Raw genomic sequence first — 26516 nt, 5'->3', positions numbered from 1 at the left:
CATGTTCGGTTTGTTTTTCTGTGGTTTCATATTATTTTTGATCTTCATTTGGTTTGCAATTTTCAGCGTTTTGGAATGCAGTTTACATGTATAGGGTTAAATAAAATCGAATTATTACAATCCAGCTATCAGCCACGATATAGGGATAAGAGTACCGGTTACATTTACAATACCACCTAACAAGGTCTATGCATATTCTTGGTTCTTTCGGTAAAGTCACGTAGAAGGGAAACAATAAATTAATAAAAATATAAAACAATAAAATCCTCACAACGTTTCGACTGCAACACAAGCAATCATCATCAGCTACAGTCACGAAAGCTTTAAATAAAAATGTAAGGTCTATGCAGTGCACTCATGGACTATAGAAGCTGTAAAATGTCGGCTGGCAGAACTTGTTCCATTAAAATCCAGATTTTAACAAAGAAAATGTGCCACAGTTTTGGGATATGGCATGTGGAACGATTGCAGGCTGCCATCAATAAAACATGACGTATTATGCAAGTGAGCATGTATAGAAAAGTTTGACGTTGCATTATGCATTTATGTAATGAAAATTTGCCATGGTTTTGAATGTGTATGCTATTAAAAAGGTGAAATACTCTTCTGAATAACGTCGTTTTTATGAATTACAGACTCGCTGAAGACATACCTCATACACGTTTATACTGGAATTGAAGATAAAGCTGGAACTGATGAAGCCGTTTCTATTACAATCCATGGAAGTGCAGTGAATCCTGCAATGGATCTAACTTCCTCCAAGACACACAACAATCCTTTTGAACGTAATCAGGTATACAGTATTACTGATTCACAGTCACAGAATGGTGGAAACTCGAGAATGTTCTTTATTTATTGTTCCTCTAGTACTGCTCATCTCATTTGTTTACACAGTAGAGCCTCACTACCTCGTGTCAAAGGCTTTTTAAATAATACGTACAAGGGAATAACTATCATAAGTTCACGCAGGCAGATTCAACTAATGGATGATGGAGGTGTTCCGGTTAGCTGAAAGAAAGTACCAGGCCCACTCCTGCCATCTACAAGATGTCACATTCGAGAATGAGGAGGCTTACCATAGCAGACGCTCGGACTTTCAGAGAGCCGTGTTGCCCTGCAAGGATGAGTGGTGGTCACTGACTTCTAAGGAGATCGAAACTGCATCGCGATGACAAGTTACTCTTTAATACCATCTAAAAAGTACTTGCAGTGCCACACCCATTACCATCCAAAAGGGAAAGAGTATAATACGATCTGTGACCCCCAGGAACAGGTTTGCAGAGCATTTCTGAGGTCTATGTGGAGGGGAAACCACTTAGCTCAGATAAGAGCAATCCAGAGCCTGAGACCAGTTTAAGCGCCGGGCAGAGATGACCTCGCAAGCGAACTACTGAGGGTGACAATCGTGTGTAGTGGCTGTCCTATCATGACATCATTACAACTGCTTGCATCACGGTACATGTTATGAGATTGGAAGAATGCCCAGGATAAGGTCTATGATATCATCAATAGGCCAGGGGTTTTGGGCTACCATTCATGTTCTCAGGGTCCCACTGAGTTCAACAACTACCAGGGCTTCTCGCGCCTCAGTGTGTCAGGAAAGATCTTGGCAAAGGTTAATTATTCGACATGCCTTGCCAGGCACACTCAAGAGAGGCTTGCAGAGAGCCTCAATATGGTCTCAAAGTGGGGTGGTCCTGCACACATGCCATATTATGTCTGTATGCTACAGCAGAGGTGTAGGGAGATTAAACAGGATTTACATCTCTGCTTTATTGACTTTGTTCAAGGTCTATGATATCACCAAAAGGCCAGGGCCTTTGAAGGCAGTTTCCCTCTAACAACAACAGAGGGTGGAGGAGCGATGCTCACGAGTAGAGCGCTATGCAACTAAGATTCAGCAAGTTGGCACAGTGCGAAGCACAGGTGGTGCATCTGGATATTAGGATGAAATGAGCACCCACCTATTACTACATGTTTTTTTCATTTTTTGTAATAATTGTAAATACAAAAACATAATTTTGCAGATAATGGATTGATACAGCGCTCGGTTGCGCCCTATGGATTCAGGGGTAACAGCGTCAAAGTAACCAGTGGTTTCACTGTATCATAAACAGTGGTTTAGCAGAGTCTAGAATTGTATATACAAACGAGTGTTAGCTAATACTGAAAGGTAGGCTCCCTCTACTACTACAATGCACGTTTTGTCGATAGATTTAATTAATTATTAATACATGGGATCTTTACATTGGTACTCGACATTTTATCAGCAAACATAGGATAATCACCACGTGGTGATTACATTAACCTTGAAATATGAATTTTCACAGAAGGACACTTTCATTCTGATATCTAGAGACATTGGGAACATAACGAGGGTTACTGTATCGCATGGTGGTGCTTGGTATAAACCCTTATCGGCCTGGAACCTTGATAAGATTGAGGTCGAAGATGAAGAGTCCCACACCACATTTGTGTTTCCACTTAATCGCTGGATTGATGGAGAGTCTCGTGATCTTCATGCTCAGGTGACTCCCACCACTCTCTAATACATGTGCATGTTTTACTTCGTAGTTTCAACACTGTATTAGCTGTGTTAATGCTGAAAGACATTATGTACGCTACTTTTAGTTGCTTATGACAAAATCACCCAAAACGCACCAGGTCTTGGAAGCTAAGGAAGTTTTGAGCCTGGACATTGCATGGATGGGTGACCACGCACACGCACAAGCGGGCTGCCACAGGCAGCTTGCGGGGCTAAGGTGGCGGTCTACAGATGGCAGTGCAGCATCGTCTATTGGACTGCAGTATTTTTCTATTCGTTTTGTCTTCAACAACCCGCACTGACCAGGGCGTGTGACGTCCGGTCAAATGACCCACACGACCCACAGTGTGAGGATGCCCTTATCCAGCAGTGGATTGACAAACGGGCTCGACGTGCATACTTATTTACGTTTATATACATTGCGCATTAAACATTAAGGTGCGTAATTTGACAACCTACTGCTATTACTTAACAGACCATAGTGTGACTATGACTAATTGGATATGTATCTAGTGAAGTAAATCTATGTCGACATAGTAAAACTGTACAGTACTAACAAGCTACACGTCGATGGTAAGACTCAACTCAATGAAGCTGAAATAGGTCATGGGTTTCCAGTTTAAAACATATCGAGCAATAATCCATATACAGTAAAGTGGTGTAGCGAATAAGTTGTGGACATGAATTGGAAATCATTGCTTCTTACACCCTAATTTGATACACGTTATCATAAATGATTTCAGCCGAGTATTTAGATTTTAATTTGAAAAAATATACACTATTTACTGTAATAAGTAGTATAATTGAACATTTTTTATTATTAATTTGTTTAAATAAGGGCCTTTTCAATTGTAGCTTGTCAGTAACATGTAAATGTTGAATGGGGCATGACCCTGGTACTCACGTGCACTTTACACATTTTTCTACGAGGCAGCAGATGTTTCACAAGACCAAATATGACAGTCACCTTACCCAATTGCATATTGGGAGAGCACCACACTTTAGTTTTGTCAGAGAATAGAATCATCAATTACCCAGCACCTTACGGGGGAAGGCGGTGCCGAATTTTCAAAAACGACGGATAATCACATCGTAATTTAAAATAATAAATTTTTGCACATTATGTTCATGGGTGTTGTGTACATGTTTTTTTACGTTTTTTATTTGTTTACTATATGAAATTGGCAACATGAACATACAAATAGACTGAAATAAATATCCTACTGAAAAAAAGTTACTGTATTTACTGTACTGTACTCACCACTCCAACCTCGAAGACTTGGCATGGGGTGATGATCGGGGGTGTAGAATTGGAGGTGGTTATTCAGAATCTGAATCCAACTCCAGCTGTGATGGAGGTTCGCTGGATCGGCCCGGGAATAATGTTGGAAGTTGAATAATCTTGTGCCGGATAATCGATCTTCTACTGTATAGACAAGAGAATGTATTAAAGAATGAAGCTGCAATACGATGACGTGTATGAATTGTGGCACAAATTGGCAATCTTTTGAATGGCTGTATTGAGTCAAAACTGTATTTACATTGAGACAAAACTGCATTTATATAGTATATGGCTGATAATGCACAGAACATGTAAACCCTGTTTGTATGGTGTTCCGTTAACACTGTTCAAAATTACAACTTATCTCCCTAAATGTTTTTTCTTGCAGGAAATCATAGTTAACAATAAATCATTCGTTTATGATTCTCAATTTCAAAACAACACGAAGGAAAAAGAGTGCACTTCCGGTACGTAACAAATAAACCATGGATTTTTTTCAAGGACTGTATATTAAAAAAAAAATCTGATGTACACTATCCAGATTATAAAGCCATTTAGTAAAACCGCACTGCATTTCTTGTATCATATCAAGAGCCATACTTGGGTGCATGGGGATTGGGCTGAGATGACAATTGCAACAACAAAAAATGAAAGAAATTACTAAGCGTGTTCGTAGGCAATATATGCACGTGTGTTAAGCAGCACAAGTGAAACAATAAATCACACTGCACGAGATGTCATCAAATCTCGCAAAGCTAAACAGTGTTGAGCCTGGCTAAAATGTGTATATTCTTTGGGTCTTTCGGTAAAGTCGCGTAGATAGGTCCAAAGAAAAAATAACAAAAAAAACTACGACGTTTCGACTGCTTGTGTTGCGATCGAAACGTCCCAGTTTTTAAAAATATATATTTTAACCTATCTATGTGACTTTACCGAAAGATCCAAAGAATAAGAATTTCTGCAGTCGCGAAAGCTTTAAGTCAAGATTTAAAATGTGTATGCTCTCTTCGAATACCAGGCGTTGTTGACATTGGTTACGAGGTGGCCAGAAGATGGCAGTGCAGCAATAGATAATTTGATTTATCTGAGCCTTGAGTGTTACCCCATTGTAATGCATGGGTTCTCCAGGTAGTGTGGTCTTCTAGGTTAGGCTATGTTTTGAGCATTTATCCTCAAGCATTCACCAACACACCACTGTAAGAGTTGCGCATGACCAGTGTTTGAGAGAAGAAATACTCAATATACATCCTATCCAAAAATACCACACTTGGTTTCAGAGTGCCTGTGAAAGCCTGCGTATTAAATGTGTATTCTGGCTTCCATCAATTGAATTGGCGAGTTTTGAGAACCATGCTTCTTCATTGATTTGCTGACTTAATGGTTGTATTGAGTCAAAACTGTCACAGGGGAGAGAACAAGGGGAGCACCGCTTCCTTTGCTGGAAACTAGAAAGCTGTTTACTCCAGCAAGTGAGTCTCACCATTGTGGACTCTTGTTAGACAGCACGCTGTACACCATTCAGATCCCGCCCGCTTTATCTTGTGCCTACGCACAACATCACGGCTATGGGCATGCGCATGCATACAAAGACAAAGATCCCCCGTATTGCCTGACCAGACTATTGGGGCAAGTTCTGTTAGCGAGCACCCCTGAAGGGGTGGGTGGTCAGCACCACGCCTGGCCGCCTCTGTCTACACAGTACCGATGTTTACACACATCGCACCAGGTACTCATTTCAGGCTGAGTCAACCGAGGGAAGCGCAGGACCGGTTTAGATAATCGTCACTGGTGTTGGGCGTGAGCGGGAATCGAACTCGGGTTCCTCGGGTTTGTAGCCCAGCGCGCTAACCGCTACACTACCGCTCCCCACATGCATACGGACACACTGGCACGTGCATATGGATGCCGCACATACACATACGCTGCATGTACATTAGTGTTTGTTACAAGCACACTTGGTAATGTTCGCAATAAAAAAGCCAAACATTGTTCAGAATTAAAAACAAACGCCCATAGTGAACCAATGTTAGGTTGATGTTGATGTGGCTGGTCACGCCTTAGACAAGCCAATGATGTTCCACTCACATAAGCGGCGCCTAAACGTTGATAAGCATCGAATATCTTTGAATTATGGGGAGTGTAGCCACGAATCCAAAACCATTGACCACATCGTGAACACTGTGTTCACTCCTTTAAAGGAGGAATGGACAAGATCCACTCTGCTTCTGAACAGACAATTGAGTGGATAACAAATCTAAAATAACATCTTTAATCTGCTGCTATTAATCCATACTAAAGAATAAGAAGGCTCATACATAAATTAGGCCACCTACACGGGTGCAGAAGGAGAAACAAGACAGCGAGTGTTCACAAGGGGATGTGTAGTGATTGAAATGTATCAGAGCGCGTGATATGTTGGCATGAGACTTTGTCTTATTTTTTTGGGAAACATTTTTTCCCAAGAGTGGTAGTAAATTTTAAGGGGTTAAACTGGTTCACTGATATGGGGAACAACTATCTTGAGCAAGAAATTGCAGGGCTGCACCCTTTACCTTTCACCTCTGTCATCAAGCAGAGTAATTTACGTTGCAATATCTTTCTAAATGTAGTTGTAAATGTAAACTATACTGGAATGTATTGTTTTTATATAGCTTTTGTAATTGTTTAAATGTAAAGTTACAGAGGATTGCTTGTAGGTGGTCAACTCGTTTTCAATTAAATAATACATGATCAGGCACGTTGGAGGAGATGTGCCACCAATTCACCGTGACAACCGCAGAGATGGATCCGTCGGCACGCTATAGCAATGCAGAGGTGACAAAGACGCCATGGCTCAACACCACAAGCCCAGCTGTGAATAAAGACAACCAAGATGCGAAATACTATCTCTGGCTGGTCATCACATTGATTCTGGTCATAATTGCTCTAGTGGCTTTTGCTGCATTTCTGGCACATCTTTACCGAAAAAGGCATGCAAGCAAGGGTAGGTAAAACTATATAATGCTAACAAGTTGTGTGAATATTATCCTTTAATGATAATTTGTAAAGTGTTGTGATGAATCTGTGAAATTATTGTTTGCTATATATTTTCATCAGCAGCATTATTTCATTTGCAACGTTTACACAAATATTAATGCTATATTAAATGCCTTTCAGATCATCTCCAAGTGCACTGCAACAGGTAAATATTGTTTTTGAATCTCTTCAATAACTAGACAACACAAAACATTTTTACAGGGTGGATATTGTGCTGTATAATAATTACTATTCATGTTAGGGCTGGACACTTTGTGGGATTAATCTACAGTTTTCGTCAAGGCCCCATGGTTTTATTTGGTTCTTTCGGTAAAGTCACTTAAATATAATTTTTTAAAATTTTTTAATAATAAAAGCAAAAAACCCACGACGTTTCGATCGCAACATAAGCGGTCTTCATCAGGCGGAGAGAAAAGAGGGGGCAAGCCTCCAAATGTAGCTGTTTATAAGGATTTCAAAGTGAATGGGTGGGGGAAAGAGCTGTGCAAGCAACACGAGCTGCGCAAAAGGCACAGTAATGCAGGAGCATAATTAAATCACGACGTTTCGGAGGCAACACAAGCTTCAGTCTTCAGGTGGAATAGTCACAGCAGAAGATCTGTGTTGAGTACACAGCTCTGAGACGATCGGGTTTATATATAGGTTAAGGGGGGGGGGAGGAGTCAGAAAGGGGCGTGGGTGGGTGAGAGGGCTGAGTGAAAAGTGGAAGGCTGTGGTGAACTGCCAACACATGTGGAGGTTAAGCGGGGGGGAGGAGTCAGAAAGGGGCGTGGGTGGGTGTGAGGGCTGAGTCAAGAGTGGGAGGCTGTGGTGGACTGCCAACACATGTGGAGGTTAAGGGGGGGGGGGGGAGGGAGGAGTACCTGATACCATCACAATAATCGAAGATTTGGTCCAACATGGACTTGACCCCGATGTGCCAGCGTTGGTTAAGCACTGCCTCACCAACACTTACTTTACTTGGAATGGCACCTGCTACAAACAAAATGAGGGTACCCCCATGGGTTCCCCATTATCACCAGTGATAGCCAATGTTTTCATGGAGAAATTTGAATCAGATGCCATCCAGACATCCACCCTCAGCCCTTCTCTGTGGAAGAGATATGTGGATGACACGTTCGTCATTTGGCCACATGGCCTCCCAGCTTTGAACCTTTTCCTAGACCACATCAATTCCAGACACCCTTCCATCAAAATCACCATGGAAGTTGAGAAAGATGGCAAGCTACCATTCTTGGATGTCTTGTTTGAGAGAAGGCCTGATGGCTCTTTAAGACATTCTGTTTACAGGAAGCCCACCCACACATGCTCCTACTTGAAACCTGATTCTCACCACCACCCGACTCAGAATAATTCTCTCATCAAAACGCTATACCATAGGGCTCATTGCATTTCTGACAAACACCACCTGACCAGTGAATTAAATCATGTACATCTGGCCCTCAAGATGAACGGTTACTCTGACCGTACCATCCGCCAAGCTGTTTCTCCCACCATACAGAAACAACCACTTGACACTCCGATCAAAATCATCACGTTACCATACATAGCAGACGTTACTAAAACGATTTCCAAAATTCTAAACAAACACAAGATCCAGGTCCGGTTCAACACAGTACACAAAATCCGTGATCTGATCCCATCCGTAAAGGATGTTATTCCTGACTTACAGTACCCCGGTGTTTACAAATTGAGTTGTACCTGCGGTGACTGCTATATCGGGGAGACGAAGCGACATATCTGACCGAATTTGCGAGCACAAATCAGATTTGAAACATGGCAGAACGAATTCTTCTGCTGTGGCTGCTCACTGTTACAACGCTGTGCGTGATCATGATATTGTTTTCTCCGATACCAAGGTACTCTGCAAACCTACCGGTTATTATCAGAGATTTGTCCACGAGGCCATCCAGATATACAGAGACACAACTTCAACCGAGAGGATGGTTTCAAATTAAGCAGCCATTGGAAAGATTTTGATTTAAAGCTTTCGTGACTGCAGTAATTCATATTCTTAGTTTTTTCGGTAAAGTCACGTTGAAGGGAAACGACCGTTTGAGTTATGGTCGAAACGTCGTGAGAATTTTTTTATTGTTTTATATTTTATTATTTTGTTGTTTCCCTTCAACGTGACTTTACCGAAAAAACTAAGAACATTGGAAAGATGTTATAAATCAAGTCAAACGTTAGCTGCCTTTTAATTGTACAGCAATTCTCAGTGGTGCTATACCAAACTTTAGATATTTCCTCCGCATGTGTTGGCAGTCCACTACAGCCTTCCACTCAAACCCCCGGCTGCTTAACAAAAAAGCGACTTGACTCAGCCCTCACACCCACCCACGCCCCCTTTCTGACTCCTCCCTCCCCCCCCTTAACCTCCGCATGTGTTGGCAGTCCACCACAGCCTTCCACTTTTGACTCAGCCCTCCCACCCACCCACGCCCCCTTTCTGACTCCTCCCCCCTCCCCACTTAACCTAGATATAAACCCGATCGTCTCAGAGCTGTGTACTCAACACAGATCTTCTGCTGTGACTATTCCACCTGAAGACGGAAGCTTGTGTTGCCTCCGAAACGTCGTGATTTAATTATTTTATTTTATTTTATCTACGTGACTTTACCGAATAAAACCAAAGAGTATGAATACTTGTATCTAAATGAACATACCATGCCTATTATGATTAATTACAGCTAAGCCAAAGGATAATTGGTTTGGTTATACCCAAGTGAGATGCATTTTGTAATCCTATGATGCCATACTACATCTCACTTGTGCAAAAACACTGATCTCATTGCTCCATCTCCACTGTCGTCACCTTCACTTGGCGATGCACAAGCGACCATGCGGGTGCTTGGTGGGAGACCGTGCGTAAATACAACAGCAATGATAATGATGATAATCATTGTCGTCATCATTGTCACCAGCATAAATCCATCATGTTCAAATTAATACTGTTCTGTAAGATATGATGTAAATGATGGGCATCGTATCTCCCTGTAATTGGTGCTTTGGACACGCAGCTCATATTATTGCTACCACTTCCAGGTATTTCCTCATAGCCATGCATAAACACATATATAATCGGAGGAATCATCCCAGAATTGCTTTTTGTGTTTAGTTTGTCGTCCTCCGCACCTCCAATTAGCATGGTTGGCTATGTACAGTGCAAATGAAGTTCTAACATACATCCAGATATAGGCATTTCATAGGATATGCCAATAGCACCCTCATTAATGGAGTTTCACAATACAGTCGACCCTTCTGCATCGCGATTGATACATCACGGGGTCGGCATAAGAAATTAAATGGGAATTTTTTGGGAGTTTTGCAAAAGCCGCAGACAACATGCGAAGGCCAGCAGACGACACACAAAAAGTTTAGGAATTCATGAATGCATAAAGTATGTGTAGTGGTTGATTTCACTCAGACAACTTTTGTCTTTCTTCCAACACCACTTTATTTACAGTTCTCCACATGTCCTCAATGCTCCACAGTTCCCTTGTTGCCACAGCTCGCTCGCCGTGCTTCACTCGACTCGCTCGCCGCCTTTGTCTCTCCAATCTCCACTTCTCCATCAGCTCCGATGTCTCTGTGCTTCCCCCACTGCTGGCTGCTTCGTCCCTGCTCCCCGCTCTCCGCTATCACTGTGCTCTCTCCACTGCTAACTGCTTTGTCTCTGCTCTTCTCTCTCCGCTATCACCGTGCTCTCTCTACTGCTAACTGCTTCGTCTCTGCTCTCCGCTATCACCGTGCTCTCTCCACTGCTAACTGCTTCATCTCTGCTCTCCGCTCTCCGCTATCACTGTTCTCTCTCCACTGCTAACTGCTTCGTCTCTGCTCTCCGCTCTCCGCTATCACCGTGCTCTCTCTACTGCTAACTGCTTCGTCTCTGCTCTCCGCTATCACTGTTCTCTCTCCACTGCTAACTGCTTCGTCTCTGTCTTCCGCTCTCCGCTATCACCGTGCTCTCTCTACTGCTGGCTGCTTCGTCTCTGCTCTCCGCTATCACTGTGCTCTCTCCACTGCTAACTGCTTTGTCTCTGCTCTCCGCTCTTCACTATCACTATGCTCTCTCCACTGCTAGCTGCTTCTCTCTTCAGCTGTTCCACGTCTTGCCTCATCCAGCCCCCGACTCCAACTCCCCGTTTCTCCTCACGTCCCCCAATTTATCCCCTCTCTCATTACACCCCAATTAATTAACCCGCGTCCCAACGGCGCTCCGCGTGCCCGTGCGCCTGTCACCTCGCCAGACTTCAAGACGCCACTTCAGCCCTGACAACAACACCAACCAATCACAGCTGTCCTAGGCTCCCCCCAGCTTAATTGGCCCAATCGTTACCTCATCATCCCAATATGACCCCTTACTGTCCTGCTCCCGCGCAAACTCACCAATTACCCCCATGCGCCCATTTATTCCACTACATATGTACAGTACTGTATAATATTAATGTATTTTATCTTTATATACCATAAATATACGCAATTGTTTTTTGAAGTAACATTTTGTAAAAAGTTAAAGTTTGCGAAAAGAACGCGAAAGCCAGCAGACGACACGCAAAGGCTCACAGCGTCCCCCCGAACCCCCCGCTGGAGGTGCTCGCTTCACTCGCAAAGGGGACCAAAATATTTTAAGTGTTTTTTCCAGATCGCGGGGGGCCTGCGCCTCTAACCCTCGTGATATGGAAGGGTTGACTGTATATAGCATACTACATGATTGAAAACAATGGACAAAAGAAGAAAACATGCAGCATGTGTGTTGAAAATCACGTGATAAATATAGTGAATTCAAATTTGATTTTAGAAAAGATTTTCTAGACTTGATTTTTACTTGTATTCAATATTCAACACATATGGCAACTTAAAATATAAAACCAAACATCTCGACAAGTAGTATTCATATGAATAACACAATTGCATATTTGTACTTAGCTAATGGCTGCTAAGATGTGTGCTTTTTATTCTTCTTAGATCAAACACACAGAGTTTGGCTGTGCAACCTCCTTGCTGTAATGTTGACCTTTTAAGGTCAGGCAACACACAAGCCAGCAGTGAAATGGTTGAGTACTGTGAGTGCAGCATTACACGTTTACTACATTATCACTTTTACTGAAAATTAGATGTGTTAATAAGCACCTGGAGGAAATCATTTTATTATTATTATACGCTTTTATTTAACTCACTCTGTTGTTGTATCCTCAAATCTTGTAACTCAATTTTAACCCATTTTCCAATGTGGTATCGACTGCAAACTTGGTATACTTATGTCATACTGATAACAATACTATATTCTATCATAACAAATATATATTTTTAAACATTATTTTTTATATGTTATGTTCGGCTTGGGTCTAATTGTCCACGGTCAACTCACGTTGGCTGTAATTGCCCACGGCTCCTTACGTTATGGCAAGCTTCGGAGCCACTTCCTGGATTCGTGGAGTTCTTACATTTACTACAGTACAGTCATGTTAAAAGCGTGTTTTAAAAAGTGTTTTTAAATATGTATTTTATTTATGTTAAGTAGCTCGTCTCCAAGCTACGATTGTTTTGTATAAAAAAGGTCGCCCTGCCAACTTATACCACTGACCAAATCCCATTATTCCTGCCAAATGCTTTTCTTAAATTACAGCGATTTAATTACTTGAAAGATGGTTGACATTCCACTTATATTCTGAGAACCCGACATAGTACAAGGATAAGAAATAAAGCAAAAATTTGTAAAGTAAAAAAATAACTACCCTATAAAATGTGCAAGTCAAGGGCATGACTTGACCTGGAGAGTGGGCAAAATATTGGATGATGTTATTAGTTTGTTGTGATTGTTCACTAAAGTCACATTTACAGATGGTGAATTACACCACGCTGCTAATGATGTTTGAAACGTGTTTGTCCGTCATTTCACGTTCAACTCGAGACACAAAGGTTGTTCCCGGAGGTGCCACTTTCCTTGCGGTGGTTGCCTTGTGTGCCGAAACGTTTCTGTGGCAGTGCAACGGTGTCAGGAAAACCACAGAAGCGAGGCATTCATAATTTTGTTTTATTCTGTATACAAAAGGTGACTTTGTTATAATGATGTGGGATTTGTTTGTGTTCCTGTGTCTGTCCCAGCACATGGGAGGCATCAAGTTACACCAGAGGTGGCCACAGCGAGTGAATGCATCTACAGTTTGGTGGGAGAGATTGAGACAGTCACTCACTTACCTCTCAGCACGAAATAATCAACTGAATCCAGCTGTCTGGGTATAAATTACTCCGTTTGGTAATATTTTGTCATAACTGTAACCATTTAAAGCATAATTTCAATCCATAGGCCAAAAACAAGCATGCAATCCGCTGTATATACAGTAACTAGCAAATAGTGCATACTGTATATGCTGTCAACAGTCGTGTTTTTTTAGGTAGCTGCTGTCCTGGGAAATCTATCGGTTTTTCCAGGATGCATAACAATAAACCACTCAAGACAGTGCACATTACATGTAGAGTAGTACTCCCGGGTTCCTGATTTTTGTGAGATATATTACCGTCAGATGTCCGGGTGCTTTGTTCCTCAGAGGTGGCAAAGCTAGACATAGGCCACAGTGGCATCAATCAACTATGTTGCTTGCCTGAAACACGATAAACCACGCAGATTAAAACACGTGGGTGACCATGTGTTACTTTTGGTGACCTGTAGATTATGAAAACTCGTCTGCTTTCACAAATAATGATAAACATGTTTTATCAAGACATCATACAAGCTTAAGTTTTTGTATTGTAATGCTTAATAGCCCGCTATTGTTAATAACATACTCAACGTGCTTTAGTTATTCAGAATAAAATATTATATTCACGTTGCACTGTTGTTCTAGGAATTACGCTCAATTTAATTGTGTGAATGCTTTGTGTTACCTGACATTGGTATGGCATCAGAATTTGCCCTCACAAGAGCCATCCAGAATGCAAGTTGACATCACCATCACCGTTATTAACCATTGAGGTATATATAATCGATTTATTTGCAAGCTATATTTATTCATTCTGCTGTAAACTGGACACCGTTAATGGGACGTTCATGCCTTTCTGCCAATCACATTTTGTATGCCAACCATTTACATTGCTATTTGCGTGCGTGAGTTCTCTTGACTCTAGTTTCTTTCTAATCACAAAAATAAATTAGACTAACATACCTAGCGAGACCCCTTCTGAACCTTTGCTAAATCTTTCAATAAAGTCACGTATGTATAAAATAAAATAAATCGCTACTTTTCGGGCGCAACACAAGCGTCCGTCATCAGGTGGGAAAGCTTTCCGAAGGGAGGGTGTCAACCCACCTGATGACGGACGCTTGCGTTGCGCCCGAAACGTCGTGATTTATTTTATTTTATACCCACGTGACTTTACCGAAAGAACCAAAGAGTATGGATTCCTGCAGCCACGAAAGCTTCAAATCAAGATAAAATCTTTCAAATTGATATAGTCCTTAATATTTGCTTTACACACTTACCTGCTGTAAAATATACATAAAGACCTTGACGTACAACAGTTGTTCTCTGTAAATGTTATAAAAAAAATAAACAGTATCATGCGAGTACTATATAACAAAGTTTTCTGAAGTTTTGTTTTGTGAAACGGGGAGAAAGGAAAAAAAAACCCATGAATGCAGGAGGAACTGGAAATTTCGATAAAACAAGCTGGCACCGAGAAACATAAGAATACCAATTCAGTGACTCCTCTACTTACGAACTTTCAGAGATACGAACAAACCTGTCTGTACAGTGAGGGAAAAAAAGTATTTGATCCCCTGTTGATTTTGTACGTTTGCCCACTGACAAAGAAATGATCAGTCTATAATTTTAATGGTAGGTTTATTTGAACAGTGAGAGACAGAATAACAACAACAAAATCCAGAAAAACGCATGTCAAAAATGTTATAAATTGATTTGCATTTTAATGAGGGAAATAAGTATTTGACCCCTCTGCAAAACATGACTTAGTACTTGGTGGCAAAACCCTTGTTGGCAATCACAGAGGTCAGACGTTTCTTGTAGTTGGCCACCAGGTTTGCACACATCTCAGGAGGGATTTTGTCCCACTCCTCTTTGCAGATCTTCTACAAGTCATTAAGGTTTCGAGGCTGACGTTTGGCAACTCGAACCTTCAGCTCCCTCCACAGATTTCCTATGGGATTAAGGTCTGGAGACTGGCTAGGCCACTCCAAGACCTTAATGTGCTTCTTCTTCAGCCACTCCTTTGTTGCCTTGGCCGTGTGTTTTGGGTCATTGTCATGCTGGAATCACGACCCATTTTAAATGCCCTGGCTGAGGGAAGGAGTTTCTCACCCAAGATTTGACGGTACATGGTCCCGTCCATCGTCCCTTTGATGCGGTGAAGTTGTCCTGTCCCCTTAGCAGAAAAACACCCCCAAAGCATAATGTTTCCACCTCCATGTTTGACGGTGGGGATGGTGTTCTTGGGGTCATAGGCAGCATTCCTCCTCCTCCAAACACGGCGAGTTGAGTTGATGCCAAAGAGCTCCATTTTGGTCTCATCTGACCACAACACTTTCACCCAGTTGTCCTCTGAATCATTCAGATGTTCATTGGCAAACTTCAGACGGGCATGTATATGTGCTTTCTTGAGCAGGGGGACCTTGCGGGCGCTGCAGGATTTCAGTCCTTCACGGCGTAGTGTGTTACCAATTGTTTTCTTGGTGACTATGGTCCCAGCTGCCTTAAGATCATGGACAAGATCCTCCCGTGTAGTTCTGGGCTGATTCCTCACCGTTCTCATGATCATTGCAACTCCACGAGGTGAGAGCCCCAGGCCGAGGGAGATTGACAGTTCTTTTGTGTTTCTTCCATTTGCGAATAATCACACCAACTGTTGTCACCTTCTCACCAAGCTGCTTGGCAATGGTCTTGTAGCCCATTCCAGCCTTGTGTAGGTCTACAATCTTGTCCCTGACATCCTTGGAGAGCTCTTTGGTCTTGGCCATGGTGGAGAGTTTGGAATCTGATTGATTGATTGCTTCTGTGGACAGGTGTCTTTTATACAGGTAACACGCTGAGATTAGGAGCACTCCCTTTAAGAGTGTGCTCCTAATCTCAGCTCATTACCTGTATAAAAGACACCTGGGAGCCAGAAATCTTTCTGATTGAGAGGGGGTCAAATACTTATTTCCCTCATTAAAATGCAAATCAATTTATAACATTTTTTACATGCGTTTTTCTGAATTTTTTGTTGCTATTCTGTCTCTCACTGTTCAAATAAACCTACCATTTAAATTATAAACTGATCATTTCTTTGTCAGTGGGCAAACGTACAAAATCAGCAGGGGATCAAATACTTTTTTCCCTCACTGTATGTCCAGTTGCCTGTTTGGAATGAGAGTCGTAAGTTCAACTGCCGTGCAATAGATGACAGTGGAGGCATCTACATCTGCAGAACGTGAAGAACTCGTGACATCTCCAGGAGATTATTCAACTTTTGAAGCCATTCCCGTGTTTAGTGTACATGTCGGACGTGTTTGGAATCGACACGGGTAAAGTTGCACTTACGAACATATCGACTTTACGAACAGAACTCTGAAACCTAACTCATTCGTAAATAGAGGAGTCCCTGTAGATAATCGATTATCCGGTCGCTTCAGGGAGAAGGGGGCGCCAGATTTTCGAAAACGCCAGATAATCACATCATGATTTAAAGGTGCATATTTTTTCACATTCTTGTATAACATGTTTTTAGGTGTTGTGTATGTTTTTTTAGTTTTTTTACATTTGTTTATATGAAATTGGCATATTGCCAATAGAAAAAATATAAATATCCTACTATACAAAGTTACTGTATTTACTGTACCGTATTTACCACTCCAATCTCGAAGACTCTGCATGGGGTGATGTACGCACGAGCCTCTTGTGGTGCCACGACCGTGGAGCAACTCCGCAAGCGCCGCGACTCCCTCCCACCCCCCCCCCCCCCCGCACTAAACACGCCACACGCACACATGCACACACGTAGGACCCCGGTGGGGGGTTGCCTGGCACCATGTGTTTTCATCCGAAGGGCCCCTAGCGGGGATGTCCCACGGTTTCCCGGTGCCAGGAGATTGGCCGACCCCCCCAGGACAAATTGCATTGCGGCCCCCCTTAAATTGGCTAAACATTGTATGGGCACACAGAAGCTCACCGGGCTAACCGCAGTGAGACACTCACATCACGGGGGAGGGGCCAGGGGGGGATATTACTCGGGCAGCGCAGACGAGGAGGTGGGAGGGAAATTCATGAACACATTGCAGATGTGTATTCCGCGGGACGGCCACCCCATCAAACCGGTTGAGTCTGGGGTGGGGAGGATGGGTGCGTAGATAATGGATCGAGGCGTAACGGAAAGTAACGCTCCAGGTAAGGGCTGGGCATTGGTTTAAAATCGAAAGGTAGGTGCTCGATTGGCCACGCAGGGTAACACCACCTGACCATTCAGCCGCCCGGTCCGACTCCTAGCCACTCGCAGCGTCCGAGAGACGCTAGCGAGTGCCGCTACGACTCGACCCCAGGCAGAGACCTCTCGGATCATCGTCCCTCCGACTACCACAGCGACCGTGTGACACCGTGAGTGGGGGTACCCCTAGGGATTGAATAGGGATAGGTGAGGCGCTGCTCCTTTAGACGCGCCCTTAATAAACTTAAGTTCAGAATATCGGTGTGATTTCTCTGTGTTGGGAGAGTGTCTGCGTGGAGTGTGTGTCCGCGGCGCGCGGGTAGTAACTCAAACTGCTCCCGCGCGATTAATAGGACGAAGAGGAGGGCGAGTCAAAACCCGTTCGCCGGCGTTACGCGCGTATTTACGCACGAAAACACGAGCATTCAAGGCGAGGCGCGAGTGTGGGAGAGACGAGCACCTGCCGCTTGCTGTGTGAGTAATTAGGGCGGGGTGCAGTAAACCCGCCCGCTAACGCAATAGCATGAGCGGCGAGGCGCGCGCGTAATTTCGCCATGTGCTTTAACATTAGTCGTGGGGTGCGAGCGGATTAGGGAGGTGCGAGCGTATTATGGATACAGCGGCCGTTTTTCTTTGTTTAGCGCTCGGCGCGTGCGGGACAACACCGGCGGTGGTGAGCCAGCCGTGTAGCGATGCCCCTCAGAGAGGGCGCTGGTGCGGGGGGAGGCGATCACCCGATCGGCGGGGGCCCGGCGAGAGGTGGCCGACGAGGAGGAGGAGGGGGGAGTGGAGGGGGTGGACGTCGGCCCCCACATACGTACGAGGCTCTTGTTTTAACAACCATGATGTGTTTGACGATCGCCGGACTGATGCAGCCTTTAGAGCGGGTTTTCTGGTTTCGACTGATCGGCCCAGGGCCGCTGGATAATGTTGGAAGCCGGATAATCGATAATCAACTGTACTGCCATTATAAATGTAATCAAAATCAGAGTATTTATACTGGAGGAATCCGATAAGTTATACTGCTCTTTTTCACAGATGTCTGGGCAACTTAAGTTGCTTGCCTAAAACAGACACTACAAATATTATAACTAGATCATATGATTATAAACATTAACTTCTTATCCCTCTATTGTGAAGTGGTAAAATGACGTTCGCATTTAGTTGTCCGAAACCCATCTGAATCAGTCCCCCCCCCATCTCTCACTCGGACGCCTTCACAGCCGCCCCGAGACCTCCCCGAGGCACAAATCAGATTATTGTTGTGGTGACCTATAATATTAACTTAAAATGTTATCTTCATTAGGCAATTCGCGTTGAAAGAATCATCGTATTTTTTTGAAAACACAACAAAGCAATTTACAGAGAAGCATTTTTTATTAGATAAAAAAAATTATCATCTCCAGCTGTTTGGTGTAGTGGCGCCTCAACGCACCTAGTGAACTCACTTAAACAGGTTTGAAAATTTATAAAATGGATTTATGCTTCAATGAGCTAGCTTCCTTTTTTGTGAATTGACGTTCTTAATCAAAATGAAGCACAACTGATGATTTTGTTGGTTCCTCTTTCGATGTAGAACGAATACTTATGATCGACCAATCGATGCGCGTGCACAGTGATAACACTTTCCTGCTCCCGCGTAGAAGACTCAGCCCAATAAGGGGATAGCAGAGCCACTCCAATGAAAATCAAACTCCGCCCATTGTTGTACAGATATGCAACTACTGTATTGTAGGGGCATTCACTTGGATTTCGGTTTAACTGGAGCACATGTGTTCGGTTTAAGCACGTGACTTGTAGTAAACATTTCCAGATGATTAATTTTGGCTTAAGGGAAAATACATTAGTTATTAATTCATGTCAAAATCTCAGGTGCGTGGTTAATCCACAAATTGGATAAACTGCACGCAGCTAATCAAGAATGTACTGTAATTTAAAAGTCAATGCACAGTTTTTGTTCACACTGACAGAGTATGATGCAGAGGTGCGGGAAAGCAGACAAGCTGGGAAGTAGTGGATGCATGCTATTTAGTCATGTCCTCCCTTCTCTATGCTTGCGAAATGTGGACCCGCCAAATGCAACATCTTCACAGGTTAGAAGCATTCAGGCTGGCCTGCCTATGATTCATCCTGGGTTTAATCAGGCTGGATTGTGTGAGCTCACAAATCTTCGAAAGATCTGGACAGTCCCATTGGTGAGCTCCTACCGGGCAGGCAAGACTGCATTGGCTAGGTCATGTAGCCCGCATGCCTAGCTACCGCATATCCAAATAACTTTTGTTTGGCCGGATAAAGGGGGGCTAAATGGGCACGGGCTAGGGAAGAGATGAAATGCTGTGGTATGAGAAGATATGGGGCTGAGTTGATTTGCCAATAACTGGTACCAGCGCTATCAAGATGGGCCTCTGTGAAGGAGGCTCATGAAGGATGCTACTGGATAGCTGGAGGCATACGCCCTCCAGCAACAACAGGGGGCAGAGGAGCGACGTTCACAACAACGACCGGAGCACCGGGCGACTAAAACACAGCAGGATGGCATAGTATAGGGCACAGGACGTGCATCGGCCAGTGATCTCAGTCAACCCATGACAGCTGGGTCTGTCCTGTGACCTGCCAGTGGGCGTTCGATGCTTCACGTGACCTTAAAGTGCACATAGCCTGGCACAAGCACCATGGTGACGTCACCGCAACTTAGTGGCGAATGGCGGTTGTTGTATGTGCGTATACATACCCAGCAACTTGCTTAGTTTCCTGCTGGTGAGCCTTCGACACTTCAAGTGGCCTCAAGGTTCACCCAGCCTGGCACAAGCATCATAAGCACAGTCACCACCATCTCGTGGTGAACAGCCGCTGTGGTTGCTATATATATCGATACCATTATCCGCGTATGGGCATGTATATACAGTATGTGTATATCTCTACAGGGATAGCGTGAGCAAAATCTCGTCAGCCCCTTGCACCACAGCCACAGCAAATCTGCACTTTCCCTGCTTTTTCGCGACCTTTGGCAGCGCGGGGCATAGTTATATCAGACCGTGCCTGGTCTCCCCTGTTTGAGGGAAAATGTCTTTGTTTACGATACGAATTACCCGGTGGTGGTCCCTCTGCGTGCAGCATGAGCATGGCCTAAATTCGGCCCCTTTCCTTAAGCACACACCCCCAAATACCCCCTCCACCCGCGGTCATGCGACCTTCCCAGGGCTCAGTGAGACAGTTCCTCGGGGTGAAGATCCCCTGTGCATGCCTGACTGGCAACAGGGAAGGTTTTCTAAATGGAGGGCCTCCCGTTTGGGCCGAACCCTCTCATAGAGTTAGCTACTCTGCCTAACACCAACTCTCACACATACACACACAACGCACCAGCAACAATATAAAAACAAAGACGACACAAACTGTGTAACATGTGCAGTGGCATAGAATAGTAGTGTTGCAGTATAGCGCTGGCTGCTGGCAGGGAAGGGTCTGCGGCTTACGGTAGGTTGTACACCAGAGGGGGGTCTAGGGGAAAAGTCACAGAAGGGGCACACCAAGAACCTGCTGGTAGGTTTTAGAAAGGGGAGGCGTGGTGAGGTGGAGCCAGGCCATGCTGACAGTATAAGAATGGCCCCTGTAGGGGACCTCGGGGCTGTTGAGTGGAGTGGGATCCCCGTCGTACTGCTGAAGTCTTGGTCACAATTCTTCTCGTCGCCTTCATCATCCTTCTTGTCATTGTCTCCATCTTCACCATCTCGGGGCGTCACCAGTCAGGCAGCCTACTAACTGTCCTGAGTAACGTTGCTGACAATAGATGGACTAATTATAAAGTGTTAGTAAAGAAGTGCCTCCACCTCTTATAAGTCTCCGAGTCAGCCATTACACATGTATTCTCTCACCTTGGGTTTAGCTGGGCTTAGATGAGCTTTCTGGGATGCCTCAACCTGGTGTGCCCAGTGTGGTGGCTCTCCAACCCAGAAGGTGTGCGTTCCAATGGAACCCAACGCCTTCCAGTTCCTTCACAAACGTCCACCCTCCAGCTTGCCCTCCAACCGACTGTTCCTCCAACCCATTTGTCTCTCCTTCCCAGTTTCCGTCCACTCTAGGCCACAGCTCCCTGATTTGCTACCGATGGAGGGGTTGTGCAGGATTCGCAAGCACCGATCACATCACCCAGACTCTCACATTCCAATCAACTGACAATTAGCTCAGTTTAACACGTAGGCTTTCACAACCAATATCACCCATAATAGAGTTTTTTGGGTTAGATCGCGTAAATATATAAATGTATCGTTAAAACCCGCCACCGCCCAACACAGCCAACAAGTAAGGGTTGTCACGTAAACAGAACACGCCAATTCGTCACTAGGGCAGCATACTGGTGTATTGGAGAGCCAAACCACAACATTTACAAACTGAGTACGACGTTTTGCCAGTAATTACAACTAGCTTCATCAGGCGACATCCAGATTTGTGGAGTATCCTTACTGTTTTGTTCCTTATATAGAGGCGTAGATGTGTTGACCACCCTTCTGCACTCTAACACAATGTGGAGGGGGTGGAGGGGTTACTGAGGCAACGTACATTATGCATGTGCATTATGCGAGCCCTTTGAACTTGTCCTTCCTGTCTATTGTGTTTATTAAAATAGCCCTACCAACGGTAATTCCTATTGAATATTCTGCTCGGACGGGGTAGAAATGGTAAAATAACACACAGTGTTTAAAAACGCATACTGACGCCTATCTGAATGCAGTCACACCATCACCCCGCACAGAAATCTGCTCTTATCAAGACGCTCATTCATCGAGCTAAGAAAGTGTCAGATGGTGACAGTCTGAGAAGTGAAATTGAACATGTTAAAGAAGCATTGTAAATGAATGGTTACAATGATGCACAAATCAACAGGGCATTGAAATACCAAAACCAAATTAAATAACGAGAGCATTGAAACTGCCCAAGTAATTAAAACTATGAAAATACCGTACATTGTGGGAGTAACTGATAAACTAGACAGATGTTTGGAAAAACAAAACATCTGAGTCAGATTTGGCACGGTACATAAAATACAGAATTTTATATCTGGTACAAAAGATGTATTACCGAAGCTATCAACAGAAGGTTTGTACAGGATTAACCGCACGTGTGGTAACTGTTATGTTGGGCAAACAGGATGAATGATCAGCACAAGACTAAAAGAACATTAAAGAAATATTAAATTATCCCAAATGCAACTGTCAGCAGTAGCAGAACACGCGTGCCAACAAGGACACTCAATTGATTTTGATAATGTTGAAGTATTGTGCAAAACTAGCTACTACTGGCCAAGACTAATTATAGAATCTATCGAAATTGAAAGAAATCAAAATAACTTTAACCGTTCGGATAGTTACCGTCTTAGTACTGCGTGGAAGTGAATCATGAAATAATACATTATTTAAATGCATGCCTACAAAGGGCAGCGTACTTCAATAGGAATTACCGTTGGTCGGGCTATTTTAATAAACGCAATAGACAGGAAGGACAAGTTCAAAGGGGTCGCATAATGCACATGCATAATGTACGTTGCCTTAGTAATCCCCCCGCCCCCCCCCCCACATTGTGCAAGAGCGCAGAAGGGTGCTCAACATAACATTGCCACACGTGCAGTTAATCCTGTACAAACCTTCTGTTGATAGCTTCAGTAATACATCTTTTGTACCAGAAGGACTTGTTTCAGCTGCCTGTTTCTCTCTCCCACCTGAAGACGATTGTTTGTGTGGCGATCGAAACGTCGTGATCTATTATTTTTTCTACCTACGTGACTTTACTGAAAGAACCAAAGAAGTATGTACACATTTTAATGACAAAATCTACAATAACTGAGAGGCAGCTCACCTCTCTTGCCAAACAGCAGGTTGGAGTAGGTGTCCATGGTTAAGACGGCCCAGTGGGGGCAGATAAAACAATTGTTCTGCCTCACGGCAGGTGTGGGGGTGTGTCTACACAGCAATGTCCTGTTTGGAGGTTGAGTTTGGTCACGTGACCAGGAAGTTACGATTTGACAGCCTCTAAGCCATGCGGCAGGGTATCGGCCATTGCACAGAGTACAAAATGGTGGCACAAATAGCGTCCCACTCAAGACAGGTGCAACTGTTCATTGTGGGACTTTAAGAAGCATTGTCTGTCAGTTCGTTTATGTTCTTATAATACTGAGAATGCTGTTATGTTAGAATGGCCGTTATAATGCTGTAAATGCCTTGATAATGCTGTTAAATTGTTATGATAAATATGAGGCCTAGTTAACGAAGCATGCCACTTGCCTTATTGTGAATGTTACTTGTAATTTAATAAGTCAAGTCAGACTTGTACGCATGTAACCTTATTGCAACCTTGAGAGCAAGGATGACGAAATCTCATCCACAGTTCAGTGTTATGTGTAGTGCTGTACATTTAGGCTGCAGCATGGTGATTATACGATGTGCCCTTACTCTTGTATAGCTATTCAGTACTAATGTAGGTGCCTGGTTCATCCAGGATCTATTGTTGAGTTTCATGTTATCTAAGACAATGTTACGATGCTGTAGTGTTCATTCAATGTATTGATATTTCAAAGTATTGACAGATGCTGTATTTGTGCTGTGTTTTTACATCAGTTTTACCTCATTCAATTCATTAAATACGTTTGGAGTCGGATGTTCACCCTGGCTCTGAAGGTTTATTGAATGCGAAGTTATCTACTCGGATAGTGGTGCAACGCAGCGCACAGCGAGGCCGAGACAATAATAATAATTCAGTGAAGACCAATCCCGCAGATGAATGCTAACCCTGAGGAACTGCAATGTTTGTGACAATTAACTTGGTAACCCTACACACCAGTTGGATACACGTGAATTCATTATAAAATCAACTTTTAGGAAGTGCACTGCAAAGGTAGAAATGTAGGAGCACATCACGTTGAGGTCAAGTATTGGTTGTTTGGCCTTTGCTTACTTAGATTATACCAAGTGGTAACTAGGAATAATTTTTGATTCATATCTTGGCATACTTTACCTGAAGCTGAGGGCCCATTTAATGTAAAAATTGGTTTATGGTTTTACGGAAGTCCAGCATTGCATGGAAAATGTGCAAGCAACTTATCAGTTGATCTCAAAACGGAGCTGTAGTCACGGAAAATTATTGTTCCTTTCTCACAAATTTTTGCCAAAGGAATTTACAACTGTAATGAGAAGGTTAATTTTGGATTTTAAACAACAGCATATAACTAGAAATAAACAGTAAGCGATTTAACGATAGATTACAAAAAAGCTGCCACAAAATGGCTTGCATTTTCTATGTTTTTAAACTATTCCTACTTATCGAAGCACTCGGAGGAGGTAAGTACTTTTGATTATTTGTTATCTCAGTTACAGCAACATGTTCAGGAGGAACTATTGTGAAATTTACAAACCAACTACAGGAGAACTCTTCTTGTCGGTGATGTAAGAAGAATACTTGAGCTTTCCTGTTATGCACCGAGATATCCTGTTGTGTGTAAATGTAACCTGTGATAATTGTCAATAAGATAATATCAAGTGATACAGGACCACTTGTGTTTTTGCGTAAACTGTGCAGACAACAGTTGCCATGAAGTGCAGTGTAGTGCAGTGCGTTGTGCTTCACAATTGCTGCGGTAGCAGCAGCAGCAACAAAGACGATGACATCCAATGTCAAACATCATCATCCATCATTTTCATTTCCTCATCCTCATCTCCTTCGTCATTGCTATTTTAATTCTCAGGCTGTTCAACTATCACTAATCTTCATTGACTTATTCTATTGTACCCCGCACCGTGAGCAGAGTAGACCACTCATCTCCCGCATATTTGCCGACCTCTGTCCATATCACTGATGGTGACTGGCAACAGTAAAGACAAAAGTTGCCACCATTATTATCTTGCATCAGAGTGATTAACATAGGCATTGAGAGAAGTGACTATAGTAGTGATGAAGAACTACACAAACTATCATCATAGTCATCCATCATCACCTCTTGTAATCATGGATAATAAGCTCGATTTTGTTCCTTAAGGAATATAAGTTAGCTTCAATAGAACACGTCGCTTCAAGGGATGATGGCCAATCAGATGGAATTAGTCCATGGCCCAGAGCAAAAATTGGTACCACTTCAAGTAGAAACGCTTGAGTGTTACCAATGTATTTATATGGCTAATAAGTAGTGACCTAAACTATTTAAATCATCACATAACTCACTAGTATCGACCACAAAGAAATTTGAACCACTAAAATTATGCCATCTCGTGTGGTATCGATACAGAAAATATCTGGTCAGGGGCTCATGACCTGAAAATAAAATAAAATATTGGCAGCCAAAAGAGGGAATGTGCAACATGTCCACAGTGTAGATAGCACTATCAGTTTAGACCATGTGGAGGTGGTAGGTGGATTGCTGTACCATGGGACTGAGGGATGGTGACAGTTTGGGGAGGCCTTTGTCCAACAGTGGTATTATAGTGGCTGGTAATGAGTGCCGCACTGTCCATGTTCTTGATACTGATTTTATCACTAACATTTGCATTGTTCCATAGTCACATGCCAACAGGGATTGTCCACAACCAATGTGGATGCGAAAGTAAACACCACGGCTTCCCTGCCGTGTGGCCAAGGTAGGAGTGCCGAGCCAGGCTGGGTGGTCTGGTTCAGGGTGGCACGAGGAGCCAGAGGCCAGCCGGTCCCCGTGGCTTTGTGTTCCGAAAAAGAAGCCTTCATCCCTTCTTGCGATCGTGATGGAGGGGGCGCATCAGGGGTGGGGAGGCTCTGCTGCTCTGGGTCTGGTGTCCTCACAATAAGAAGAGTGGAGGCTGGCGACACTGGGACATACACGTGTGTCACGGGGGCTCTCCTCGGCCAGCATGTGTGCAACAACAGTCTCACCGTGTGCGAGGCAGACCTCTGGAAGAAAAGTCAGATTAGCAAGAGGTACAACACGATGACAATGCAACTGTCAGTTACGCGTAAGTAATGCAATCCACCCTCCTGTCTTTGTAATTGTAAATGGCCACCATGGCGTCCACTAGACTGTGGTAAGACTGATGTAATTATAATCATGAAGAGAATGTTGCAATATGTGGGCCACGTGTGCAGGCTGGACGAGGGCAGGTTACTGATACAGGTACTGTAGTGGCACTCAATGGTCAGTGACAAAAGGTGAGACCTAAAGCCAGATGATGGAATAGGTTGAGCTCAGAATTGACAGCTTCAATGTCAATTACACAACATTTGTGG

At 43.5% G+C, this 26516-nt stretch overlaps 2 protein-coding genes across 6 annotated transcripts in view; both read left to right on the top strand.

Annotated features, from left to right (window-relative positions):
* Window positions 1-14717, top strand: part of LOC116945039 (uncharacterized) — a 51087-nt gene extending 36370 nt beyond the window's left edge. For 2 of the 3 annotated variants that reach the window (XM_076068701.1, XM_076068699.1), the window contains exons 3-9: window positions 636-793; window positions 2331-2528; window positions 4216-4294; window positions 6562-6810; window positions 6984-7008; window positions 11832-11929; window positions 12972-14717. In XM_076068701.1, the coding sequence (XP_075924816.1) occupies window positions 636-793; window positions 2331-2528; window positions 4216-4294; window positions 6562-6810; window positions 6984-7008; window positions 11832-11929; window positions 12972-13081 (917 nt within the window). In that variant the 3' untranslated portion in view covers window positions 13082-14717. The remainder of the gene's footprint in view (window positions 1-635; window positions 794-2330; window positions 2529-4215; window positions 4295-6561; window positions 6811-6983; window positions 7009-11831; window positions 11930-12971) is intronic. The other variant, XM_076068700.1, reaches the window with a different exon arrangement.
* A 2378-nt stretch (window positions 14718-17095) lies between these two features.
* Window positions 17096-26516, top strand: part of LOC116945040 (uncharacterized) — a 28261-nt gene continuing 18840 nt past the window's right edge. The window contains exons 1-2 of one of the 3 annotated variants that reach the window (XM_076068697.1): window positions 17096-17242; window positions 25820-26245. In XM_076068697.1, coding sequence (XP_075924812.1) covers window positions 17209-17242; window positions 25820-26245 — 460 coding nt within the window. In that variant the 5' untranslated portion in view covers window positions 17096-17208. Of the gene's footprint in view, window positions 17243-17274; window positions 17450-17587; window positions 17754-25819; window positions 26246-26516 lie in introns of those variants that run through there. The other 2 variants (XM_076068698.1, XM_032959115.2) reach the window with 2 other exon arrangements.

This window comes from Petromyzon marinus, chromosome 22 (assembly GCF_048934315.1).
Source record: "Petromyzon marinus isolate PM22_M1 ecotype Great Lakes invasive population chromosome 22, UKy_Petmar_22M1.pri1.0, whole genome shotgun sequence".
Taxonomy (NCBI): domain Eukaryota; kingdom Metazoa; phylum Chordata; class Hyperoartia; order Petromyzontiformes; family Petromyzontidae; genus Petromyzon; species Petromyzon marinus.
This window is presented reverse-complemented; position numbering and strand designations above follow the sequence as displayed.